General features: G+C 35.6%; 1 protein-coding gene across 1 annotated transcript in view; it reads left to right on the forward strand.

The window, feature by feature from the left end:
• Positions 1 to 2,166: 2,166 nt before the first annotated feature.
• Positions 2,167 to 13,434, forward strand: part of LOC115413027 (general transcription factor IIF subunit 2-like) — a 125,259-nt gene continuing 113,991 nt past the window's right edge. Inside the window, exons 1-4 of the mRNA XM_030125742.1 lie at positions 2,167 to 2,232; positions 2,486 to 2,559; positions 2,660 to 2,678; positions 4,627 to 4,771. Of these exons, the coding sequence (XP_029981602.1) occupies positions 2,167 to 2,232; positions 2,486 to 2,559; positions 2,660 to 2,678; positions 4,627 to 4,771 (304 nt within the window). The remainder of the gene's footprint in view (positions 2,233 to 2,485; positions 2,560 to 2,659; positions 2,679 to 4,626; positions 4,772 to 13,434) is intronic.

The raw sequence follows: 13,434 nt of genomic DNA on the forward strand, positions 1-13,434 counted from the left end.
GACTCAGTTAATATTTTTGTATATCACAGATTTGTTACTGCTTGTAGTTAATTGATTTTTTTTTTTTTTTTTTTACAATACAACCATTCAAACAAAAACATTCAACTATAAAAAAAATTCAAATGATGAAATACAACTATTCAAAAAAATAAATAAATAAAATTCAACTTTAAAAAATTGAAATGATGAAATACAACTATTCAAAAAAAGTATTCAACTATAAAAAAATTCAAATTACGAAATACAACTATTAAAAAAAATGTATTGCAAAATAAAACCATTCATTATCTGATGGCACACATTCGCTTCCATACTCTACTGCACAGAGACTTTGTCATAATGTTCTTATTTCTGCTGTTGCCCCTTCTAGGAGGGCCTTGGGGTTGGTTTGGGCATGGGGGGGACAATATAAAAGGCAATGTATAATGTATGTACTGTAATTCCACTCCTTTGTATGTAGTGTTACATTGCTCAAAAATCAATCAATCAATCAATCAATCAATCAATCAAAAAAATAAAACATTATTTTTTGCCCAAAGGCCCACGACCCACTGAAAATGGATTTGCGACCCACTTTTGGGTCTCGACCCACCAGTTGAGAACCACTGGTCTAGATTATTCACTTAAAACCAGTTTACAGGTAACTGATCAATCCCAGTATATATCATATTTACACACAGTCTAAATTTCCACTGTTATTCTAAATAAGACAGTGTTCAGAATTTGTGTTTGGATTTTCTGAATTTTTTTCCTTAATGGAGCATTTTCTGATTCAGACATGTGTGATCATATGCTAATATTATTTCAGTTTAATAAGGGTACTTTGGACATGTAAACAGCCTGTTTGGAAAATAAATCTAATTTTCATATTTTATGTTTATGTTTATGCATTTGGCAGACGCTTTTTTCCAAAGCGACTTACAGGGGAAAACCAATTAAATCACTCAATCAATCAATTATTTATATGGCGCCAGATCACAAAAAAGTTATCTCATGACACTTTATATATAGAGTTGGTCAAAACCAGACTCTAAGCCAATTTACAGAAACCCAACTGAATTTTACGGCAGGTTCAGACCTACGACCCTGTTTACACTAATCTGAGTTAAAGACACTAATGAATCCAATGGAAAATCCCCATTTGTCGTCAGAAGAGGAAACACATCTACTGTTACACCTGATGACAGAGGAGGTCCACAGGTTTATAGAGGGTTTTTAGGTTAAAAAAATAGGGAGGATTTTTACAGCTGTGAAAACTTGGAATATTCATTTTCATTAACCCCTTTACTTGGAATTTAGTCTTTTTTCAGAATAAGTGCTAAAAGCAGATTAACCATTTAATTAACACATTGTACATATTCAGCCAGATAAGCAGTTTTTTAATTACAGCCTGGTATCAGATCCTTACATGGTATTGGTAGACACACAAAGCCTGAGATTCGGTATCTGTACCAGATCAGAGAATCACTAATTACCTCAGAAACAATGAGAAACCATGAGATAAATGAGAACAGAAAAAACACTGTGGATTTAATCTTCAGTTACATTTGTGTAAAAAAATGTGATTTTTATTCCAACAGTAACATTCATTATACATGTTATATCATTTATTGAACATTTTATTTTAATATAAGCATTATTTCATATATTTTTTTAGTCCTGTTGCAGTGTTACTTGCTACTTAAATGGTAGAAAATCCTGTTTTTGACTTTAGAATCTGACTTTTAGTCCTTTCTGTAGCACTTTGCAATTTAAAACCTTAATTTTAAAACAAATGTCTGACTCAAAAAGGTGTCACTGTTGAAATAACATATTGTCTGTGTTTAATATATGTATGAACTGTAACTTTAAAGCACTTTTTTAGGTGTAATATTACTGTAAATGATAAGGACAGGAAATGAACCAAATACATAAACAGAAAACTTAGGAGCAGTTTTGTGATGTTGCTGGGTTTAATAAAGAGTAAACTACAACTGACTTATTTACTCCATTTCTGTCCATATAATTTTGGTCTTTTTAAGTTTTATTTTGAAGTAACAGGAAGTGTGAGTGGGCTGCTTCTGGTCTTCATCAGACCCTCCAGACCAGACTGAGGAGGTGAACCTGTTCATAGATGTTGAACCAAAACCTGCAGATCCTGGTTTAGTTTCACAACATTTAAAGACAATGTCAGACAAAACGGAGGTGAATCTGACCGGAGTCAAACAGAATAAAAGTGTGTGGCTTGTGAAGGTTTGTTCAGCTGCGTTTAATTATTCTAATGAGCACATGGGTCTGTCACATGTTATTTTGGTGAAACTGTGTCTACATGTTGTTTTGGGGCAAAACCAGAAGAAGTGTTTATATGCGGTAGCTGAATTTACACTTTAACAAATGCATTTATTTGTCTTTTTTTGATAAAATAAGGTAATCTGAGCCACAAAAATATGATTTACAGCCACAGTTAAATCATGTTAAACTAACAAAAACACGTTTTCTTGCTCAGGTTCCCAAATATTTATCTCAACAGTGGGACAAGGCCACAGAAAAAGGAGAAGTCGGGAAAATTACTATTGGAAAGTATGTATTTAAATGACTCACAACTCTTATATTTTATGTGTATCTTCTTGTATTATCAAAAATGTCATTAATACACATTTATCTTCTCATCCACCAACAGGAAACAAGGCAAAACAGAGGTGAGATATTTATATTTCATAATATTTATGTATTTTTTTCTGTTTTGTTGTATTTTTAATAACACTCAAAGACCTATGCAGCCAAAAGCATCACTTTATCTAAAATGTTTAATAAGGTTTCAATCACTAATCGCTTAAATGCGAGTTGAATTCAGAATGTTTATGCTGTGATATTTGTACTTCTACTTCAATAAATCATCTGAGTACTTCTATCCTTTTTCTGTTTTTCCCAGTTGTGTCTATTTACCAACCCAACAGGAATCAATACACTTTTCATTATGTCACGTCTGACCTTAACCTTTATAAAAAAAAAAGTGCATCAAACAGTTTTATTTATTTAATTACGCTAAATTTAACCTTTATTTCACTGGGAAGTTCCTTGATGGTAAAATGTAAATTTAAATGAAGACCTGACACATTCTTCACTACCAAACAAAAAAAGAAAAACAACAAGAACATATGAAATAATACATGTTAAAATATTGAGTCAAAGTGTAACATGTGGTTGTTTTATGATCAGAGAAGAAATTATCCAACTTCTGTAAAAATCCATGATGAGAGGAACATGAGTTTGAGAAGCTGTTGGTAGAAGATTAAACTAATAAGATGGAGTTTATCCAGTAAAGCTTTGTAAATACACTTATACCAGTGATGTCCTTATGGTTAATGAAAGCCAAGAAACCAGATCAGTGAAGTACACAGTGATGAACACAGGATCGAAACACAAAAAAACAATGATTCAGAGTCCAGAAAACACACTGAACAGGAAACAATGTTAATAATACAGTCTCCTATTAACCCGAATTTACAAAAATATGTCATGAAATTCAATAATATCCATATTTCTACTGATTCTTCCATCGTTAAGCAGAACTGATTGATTGAAATCTTTATTTTGAACACGTAGACAGTGAAATCAAAACAAAACCAACCAACAAAATATCAGTAATGATACATAAAAGGCTGATAAGTAAATAAAATAAAAAATAAAGATAAATGAAATTAAACATGCTCAAAAAGGAGTAGGAAGATTTAAAAACTTATATACTCCAACCCCCGATTTAACCCACATTAACCCATAATGACCCAGTGCGACTTTTATGTCAGTTCCCAAATGAATTTTCTCTATTTAACCTTTTCTAAGTTATTTATCACCATTTATTGTAATATTATCCTCTGTGTTATGCATTTTTACCTCCGCCAAGGAGGTTATGTTTTGGCCAGGGTTTGTTTGTCTGTTTGTTTGTCTGTCCGTTAGTGTGCAACATAACTCAAAAAGTTATGGACAGATTTGGATGAAATTTTCAGGGTTTGTTGGAAATGGGATAAGGAAGAAATGATTAAATTTTGGGGGTGATCGGGGGTGGGGGGGCCCACGGGGGGGCCCACTGATCAGCCTTGGCGGAGGTCTGCGCTCTCCGAGTGCTTCTAGTTTTCAATGAAAATCAGGTGTTTTCTTACATTTAATTCACTGATCATGTAGATGTTTATAAAAGCTCAGATTAAAGTTGATTGTCGTATCAGAAACAGAGAAAAATGAAGAAAATGTGACTTTTTCAGTAAAATATATCATTAACTGAACATAAACCCAGTGTGTCCATCCACTGTCGTTTATCCAACTCCCTGGGTTTTACTGGTGAATCAATGTTATAGAAGATGACGGTGTTTCCATGGTAACTACGGAGCCTGTGAACATCCAAATGGGCCATATCTGATGACCATGAAAAGATGACAAACTGTATTTTATACCAATTATTTACATGGATTGATAGGATTAATTGATTAACAGGTGTTAAACAGTTTAGATCAGGGAAATCTTTTCATATGCATAATTCCATTTAAAAAAAAAAAAAAGTAAAATATCACTCCTTTAAGTTTGAGGTCTGGGATGATCTCTGGACTTCCTCGTACAACTCTTCTCCAAACATCTGATTGTCTGTTTTCTCAGGTACATTTCAGTCTGGATGAGGATCTGACCGGTCTGGACGCTGTGGGGGAGCAGGATGCGTCACTTCGCGTTCCCAGGGATCACCCCTTCACTATGCACCCGGTGGGAGGACAGAGCATGGCCGTCTTCAGCCAGAGCGACACAGGTTGGTCTCCACCTCCGCCTCGATCCTGCTCCCTCTTTGGTCCTGGATTATATAAATAATAGGGCCTGGAGGGTTCAGGCTCAAATAGACACTGTAGGACGATGTAGGAGTGGGCAATCTGACACTAACAACTGGTCTGTCAGATGTCCACAGCTTCGCATTTCACTGAATAATACAGATCACACCAGTTCATGTTATATTTTTTCTGGTTCTGAATGTCACATAACAACAGCAACAACAACAACAACAGGCTTTTAAAGGAGCAAAATGTAGTATTATTTCTATCTGAACCCATAAAGATCCACTTTTGTGGCAGTTCCCAAATGATTTTTTCTCTCTATTTAACTGTTAATGTGTTCTTTTGTTGGAAGCTCCAAGAAAAAGTCCAGATTCTTTTAGGTCTCATTTTTTATGAATTTAATCTGGCTCATCTGACCACAAACAAAGTACATAGTATGACTCAGAGCTGAGGATCCACACCCCAAGCAGGGAAATGGATTCAGACATTCCAATGCACATCAGTTTTATAATCCTTGTAACCTGATCTTCAAACTATGGGCTGACCCCCTTATGCTGGGTGGGTTGGGTCACAGAAAATGGACTGGTGTCATGGGCGTAGAATTGCGTATGGACACCAGGGACACATTCCTACCAATATCCAGCCACTACTGTGTTGTCCCTACCAATACAACCGCTGTCTGTAGTGTTTAGTCAATGATTATGGCACACAAAGGATTAATAGTCAGTCTCTGCTAGAAGTCCCGCCTCTAACCTAATTATCACTCTCCGATTGGCTCTGTGGTTTTGCTACTGTACATGTGATTGGCCGTCCCCGCTGTTACTCCATCTACTTGTAAAAGCTACAGTTATCCGCTAGCTGGACAAGACAGGAAAAATAAAAAAAAATTTTAAAAAAAGTTGGACTGGACAGGAGGCAGCTTGTATCTCCAACCGCTTAGCGTAAGTTGTCAGCATGTATGCATTTGTTCTGCCTGGGTAACCTCAGCTAGACGGATTTGAATATCAGAGGTGTAATTTGCATGTACATTTGTACATGTGTCTGTTTGCCTGCATGGTCGTGCGTATGTGTGTCCGTGCGTGCAGGGCCGGTTTGCGGCATAGGCTGATAACTGATAACATGATAATTTCTCATTAAATGTCTTAAAAATAGAGAAATGAGAAGAAAAAAAAACAAAACAACAACCCCCCCTCCTGTAATTTCTCAGGTGAGCTCTCCCAGACCGGTGCTCACTGTGTGTGTGAGTGACAGAGACAGAGCAGAGCTGAATGACAGTCAGACAGGTGTAGAACTGAACATCCAGGTAAAAGATGGTGAGTTTATCCACATGAAAAGGCCTTCCAAGGCCTTAGCTGCACAGTAGAGAAGAGGAGGATGAAAACTAATCCAATTATAGAGGGATGTAACCTTTTATAATGTTAAAAAACATTTTATGTTACTAGCAACAGCTAGCTGAACTGAAATGAAGCAAAGTTGGCTAATTATGGAACTGTAGATGATTAAGATATGAGATATCTGCTAAGATGTGTGGTTTACTGCTGCTGAACTGTTTTATATATGGTTTATATATGTTTCTATGTGGTTTATAAATGTTTCTATCTGATTTATTTATGTTTCTGTGTTTACTGCTAGTTGGCTGTTTTATATATGTTTCTATGTGGTTTACTGCTGGCTGCTTTGTGCATCTCCTCTCATGCTTCATGTAGCTCCTCTTCATGCCCCCCCCCCATATGTATATGTGTGTGTGTGTGTGTGTGTGTGTGTTTGTGTGCATGTGTGTGTTTTTTTTAAGGGGGGGGGGGACCAAATTCATATCTCACCTTGGGTGCTAAAATGGCTAGAACCAACTGACTGTGATTGTTTGCTTGTTTGATCAGCTCTACATGACTTCTGAATGCATGAATTCATATGAATTCTGATCACAAATGCAAAAAAACGTCAGCTTTCAGGAGTGCTGCCTTGGAGCACTTTTGTGTCCCCACCAATGTCAGAATCAAACCTACTCCCTTGTTAATTACTGACCAGTGAAACAAAGAAATCTAGTGACACAAAGGAATTCTAATTAATACTGGCTAATATGTGATTAAACTTAAGAATTCAACGATCTAAATTAAAATAATATTTCATAACCTGCGGCTGCGTAGAATTCCAAAAAGGTCCGAGTGACGGTCTGGTTTTGGACCAGACCAGCATTATCTTCCTGAGACCCAGCAATGCATTTTTGTCCTTGCAGCGGACAAAAGTTTGACAGTTTTACATAAAAAATCTTGTCCATTGCAAAGGACATTCCATTAGAAAATAAATAGATAAATAAAAATAATTTTAAAATGTATCTGAAAAAAATGTTGCATTATGCAGTTTCCAATCAAGACAATTGTTTAATGTAAAGAAAAAAATTTTTAAAAAGCTAAAATTTTCACTTTCCTGGGTCTCAGGAGGATATGGACAAATCCACGTCATGTAAATAATCCATTTCCAAAACCACAACCAACACTAAAGGAAAATTAAGTTCACAACAGAACTTGTTGCTGCTTCACCTTCATGACAGATTAAAGCTTCTGCATCTGCTTCGTCCAGTTTTATCCACGGTGTCCACAGGTTGGACAACACTAACAATGGTTTGTCTGAGCATTTGGACCAGTTTGTAATAGTTTTTGTGGACATTTATTCTTATCTGGAGATATCCTGTAGCACAAGCGTCCTATTGACAGAATGTCTTTCAAAAACTGAGGAAGAAAAAAAAAACATCATGTAATTTCAGACCGTGCATGATTTATTCTGAGAAAAACCAGATGATATTCAGTGAAAAACAGCTTAAGACAAGAAACAACAGCTCTACCAGAATTAAATGTCAAAATGTTTTGGATTGAGATAAAAACCCTGACGGTAGAGAATTAAGGAATCACTCGTCAGGACTTGGCCGTCATCATCAGTCTGAAGAAGACTCTGTCATATTTAGAGTTTTTTTTTCCTTCGTTCTTTGTTGGAAAGCTGTTGTTGATATATTATACATTGATTGCACTGTATAATTCATGAGTATACTCAGACTGGCTTCTGATTTATGGAGGGCATTTGCTGCCAGGCATGATGTGTCATACTCAGTTCAGAGCCAGAGGGATTTGCATCGGATCCAAAGCATAGAGTAAAAATAACCGCAATGGTATAGATGAGAAACAATGATTAGGCTCTGACTGTTAACAGGATTATTCTGTCTTAAGCAAATGTTTCACCAAAAGACAAATAATAATAGGTTCATTTTTTACGACGTTTAAACAATACTGATTGAGTACACATCGAATGTTTATGTGATTTGGATAAAATTATATAAATAAATTAGAGATGTCGGATCATTTATATGAAGAACATCGAAAGCAATTTTGCACTGCCCAGGGTGCCTCTGTTCAGTAACAATCAGATTACAGGATCTCACAGTGCTTCTTAAACACTGATAACGATGCACGTAATTGAGTAGTTTGAGTTTTGGCAAATAAATAAAATTGACTAAATGAGATTGACTCACTTTGATTAAATTGCAGATGTAAATGGATCAGCCAATCAGAAGAAAACACACAAGAAAGAAACATTTTTAATGCTATGACCAGAGTGTGTTCCACTGCTACTGTTGGTGTATTCAGGATGTTAAACAGCACCTGTATCATGGATGTCAAAGTCATTTTAGTTCAGGGACCACATACAGTCCAATTTCACCTCAAGTTCAAACCAGTAAAATAAGAGCATAGTAACTGATGAACACAGAAACTCCAAAATTATCTCTGTTTTAGTGCAAAAAATTAAAATAAGAGTATGAAAATGTTTAAATTTCGGCCTGATCACAGTCAAGGTGTACAAGTATATTTGCATCAGTTATTAATCAGTATTGTAAAAAGATACCCCTAAAACCATTCCCAAGATGTTTCTTTGGCCATCTTTTTACTAGATCTTGCAATCCTCCAGATTTGAAGAAAATCGGATAAAAACTGATAAAATGGCGACCCAATGAGCGTGAAAACATGCACAATTTTATTGTTATTAAAGAGCAAAATTATTGTACAAAACGTTTTGTCACACAATAAATAATTCCTACTCAACTCCTGTGTCTTTTTATTACAAAATACACACATCACATTGCTTTTCATTTATTGATCATTTTTGTTGAACAGCTGTTTGATTATCAATTCTTATTTTCAGTATTAAGACAATCAACCATTTTGTTCTGAAAACCCTTCTTTTACAGCCCTTTAATTGTAATAATAGAATGGGAACCTGTTATTTCAGTATTATTAGGACTAAATATGCACAACTAGACAGATTTTGGTATGCTCCGTGGCTGCAGAAAATTTGGTAACAATGTGGTAAGCGGATGTTTACCTCGAACCGCATGTTTTCAGTGGCACGTTGTTCACCAAAATTCATGTAGTGTCCATACACCAATATATTTCCATCAATAATATCGCGTATATGTCTTATAGATATATTGTTATAACTTGTTCACAAATGTTTATTTACTTCTGTACCAGGAAGACTTAGTTACAGATCTAACAGAGATGCGACCATGTGGTAAGTCAGATTTCCATTCCAGTCTCGTAGAGTCTGTACACCAAGTAGTGTCCGTACACCATATTCAAAATATGAGGGTCTAATTTTATTGTTTCTGTCAATATATGGAATTTTTCAGCACACATGCTTTGGACACAACATCAATGCAATAAATAATGCATGATTATCCTGAGTGCTGAAACATTTGTATATCTTTGTAGGCATTACATATGTAGGCTATTAGGCTGGAGTGTCTGTATACCCAATGATTTCTGATTTGACAGGGGTACAAGACTGCAAAATTTTTAGTAGACACCATAATACAAAAAATATTTTGGACTTCAAAAGAGAAATATCAGACAAATAAAATGGCCTGTCTGATTTTTTTGATAGAGCATTATTATTTTTTATCTATATGTGCACCCTTTCTGGTACCCTTGATTGTGATCAGGCTGTTTACAAATTATCCTTTCACAAAAAAATTTAGAAAACGAAGTGCAATTTTGACAACATTATGCCCCAGTTTATCATTTACACATGTGCATTACAACTTACAGTTTTTATAGTTCATCTGTACAATACCTTCGCCTAGAGGTGTCACCAGAAGGGGTGGGGGTGGGGGGGGGATTGTCAAACGGGGTTCGTTCAGCTCTGGCAGGTTGGACAGGGCATTTCAGAGGGGGGGGGGGGGGCAGAGCTTGTCCATGGGGGGCAGTTCTTGTCCCTGGTGGGGCTGAGCAGGGTCACTGCCACCCCCGGCCACTCCGGTTGTCCGTCCGTATGTGCAAAAACTTTGGCGTAGACTGAAGGCCGAGGGTTTTCAACTGTGGGCATGTTATGCTGATCTGCCTTGGCAGAGATCTGTGCTCTCCGAGTGCTTTTCCAGTCACAATAATTATTTTTTATTTTATATTGTTTGTTTTCTTGCACTATCTTTATGCATGCACACTTTTTCTTGCACTTTATTCAGTTGCTGCCAGAAACCATTGAATTTCCCCGTTATGGGATCAATAAAATCTAATCTAATCTAATCTACAGATGACAGTGGATCTACAAAGGCACAAAACATTTAGTAACAGGCATCTGGAACTGAAAAATAGAGCATGTAACTTTGTGATCAAAACAACTTGACTGTCAGTGTCTTCTGTGTAATTTTTGCACTTTGTAAATTCATCCTGTGGGCTGGACTGGATCCTTTGGAGGGCGGGGTTTGGGTCCCTGTGTCGTATGATTGACACCCCTAATTTATATGAGTCATGTCTTTGTAAACAAAATCGGCCTTTCAAAAATACTTCCTACGGGTGTAAACTTTATCAAATGAAAATGTAAAACTGAAATTAAGATGTCAGTCTCTGCATCATGAGCCAACTAATCTAGACCCATGCATCAGATGACACACTGAGGAAATGACCAAGAGACACAGGAAATCATTTAAATAATTTCCCATGAAGCAGCTGAGGACATGAGCAGACAAACATGGACTGTGAGAATTAGATTATTTGTGTTTGCAGCGGAGGATGTACAACATGACCTTGTTTGTGGAACAATCATGGAATAGGAATGTTTTTATTTACTGTTGCTATCACCAGTGTCAATAGAATGTTAGTTTGGATGGATTATGGTCATAATATCCTGCTAGAAGTGAGTTTTTAGCAGCAATTATCACCCCAGTCCCTGTTTTTGTTTGGTTGGTTTGTTTGTTAATACTTTAGCAGAAAAACTACAGGTTGAATTCATACCAAATTAGGTTTATAGATTGCCAGTGACCCAGAATAAATGTGGTTACATTTTGGGAAAAGTAGGTCAAAGTTTACATTTTTTAATGAATTTTTAAAATATTTTTTCTCATTTACTTATAATATGTGAATTTCAAATGTCTGTAGCAACAAAACTCTTGGTTGAATTCATACGAAATTAGGTTTATAGATTGCCAGTGACCCAGAATACGAGGGCTGTTCAATAAGTTCATGGCCTCACCCAGAAATACTGGTTGTTATAATACAGGATGTTACATTCTTTTGTGATGGGATAGTGATGCTTGAACATCGATGGACCAAGTGCATTGCTGTAAATGGAGATTATGTTGAAAAATAAAATATAAATTATCAGTCTGTGTTCTGTTCTGGGTGAGGCCATGAACTTATTGAACAGCCCTCGTAGATGTCATTACATTTTGAGAAAACTTGGTCAAAGTTAAAATTTTTTATGAATTTTTAAAATCTTTTTTATTTTCTCCCATTTACTTATAATGGGCAAAATTTCAAATGTCTATAAAAACAGCAATTTTGTTTCAATTTACTTCAAACTTGGCACATATATAGAGGAAATTGATATGCTGGCATCAGCACACACATAGACATAATGACATCAGTTGGACTGATGTCAAAATAAGCTACAATATGTGAGAGGGGCGGGGTTTGTTTTGCCTGGCACCACTTGTCTGTGCATCTTTTAGTTTCCTTTACTTTTGTTCTGTTTACCAGTTGGCCAAAGTCAAGGGAAGGTTAATATTTGGTCAAAAAAATTAAATCACAATAATCTACAGGTAGGTAATTATTTATATTTTCAGGAAAATGTATTTTGAAATGAGAAAAATTTTGTGAAAACAATTTGAAGAGTTTTATGAGTGTGAATGTTTGGAAAGTGACAAAGTTTTCTGGGTTCATTTTATAAACTCTCATAAATAAACTAAATTTATTCTAAATACACTGATATGTGACTGTTATATTATTTATGTCATATTCTAAATACTCAGTGTTTAAAATTAATAAATGCATATATCTATGCAAAATACATTTGAATATCATGTTAACATTATTTGTATGTTGTAAATATTGTAAAAAAAAAAAAAAAAATGTATATGATATTGATAATTGAAATAAAAAATGTTTAATTTGATATTTACTTTTGTTGTCCATCCGTGATGCTGCCATTTTGTCAAAACTCTGGCTATTGAGGTATGATCAGTTTTTTTTTTCCTCTAACCAACTATTTGGTTGTAAAATAGAGGGTTTAAGGTTTACACTGAATACGTTTTAGGATGAAAATGTCAGAGGAATTTCACGTTTTAGAACTTTGTAATTCTTGCAAAAAATAGTTAATTTTTTGTCCATCCGTGATGCAGTAGTTTATGATATTTTTCATTTAAAAATATTTGAAACTAAATGTTGCCCTTTGAGTATGTTTAAGATGGCATTTAGACCTTTTCAATTCTGTGTAATATTTGTCTTAAACTTGTCTGGTTCAATAGTTATGAATCTAAAAGTAGTGGGTGGTCCATCTGTGACACCTTTGACCTCTCCCAGTTACCATCCTCTTCCTCTGCTACATCTGCTGCTCATTTCTCTTATTTTTATGCATTTTTCAACTCAACGCAAATACCTTTAGCTGTATAGGCCTCAACCCTTTCCTCTGTTTTTGCAGCAAATACATTGTACATTATGTTTTTGCAGCTTTATTAGAATATTGATTTGTTTGGTGTGAATGTTAAACAGACCAGCTTTATACAAGGATTCTATTTTTTCATGTGGCTGCTTTCACACGCTGTCATAAATCATAGAACTTTGACAGGTGTTCCACTTTGTTCCAGTCTGTAAACACTGACATTGTTGATCGATTGCCTACATTAAGCACATTCTGTATACGGGTATATTGATGGAATCTGGGTGTAGAAACTGATATGTGGCTTCCTGTTCTATTATTTCCACAGTGTTACCCACCGCCGTGGTGAGCATCCCACTAAGTTTGTTCAGTAAAGTTGATTTAAAGTGTTTCCCCTCCCCCATTTTGACACAATCCTCTACAATGAGGAACAGATGGAAGGAGGGGGATTGGACTAAAGTCTAGGTGTGAATGTGTCTGACAGCACAGGGTCAGGGTCGACACGTGGACAGAGAATCACAAGACGCCGAATGCTGAACAATATGAGCGTCTGAAAGGATTCAATAAAACCAACCAGACTCACCCTCTAATGACAATAATTCTGCAGTTACAGCCACGTCTGTTATAATATTTTAATGCTTTACTTCCATCTGATTGAAGCAGCAGTGAAAGATGATCAACAGTGCTGTTTTTTTTGTTTTGTTTAACTACTCTGGTGGTTCTGAAA

Source organism: Sphaeramia orbicularis, chromosome 21, assembly GCF_902148855.1.
Source record: "Sphaeramia orbicularis chromosome 21, fSphaOr1.1, whole genome shotgun sequence".
Classification (NCBI taxonomy): Eukaryota; Metazoa; Chordata; class Actinopteri; order Kurtiformes; family Apogonidae; genus Sphaeramia; species Sphaeramia orbicularis.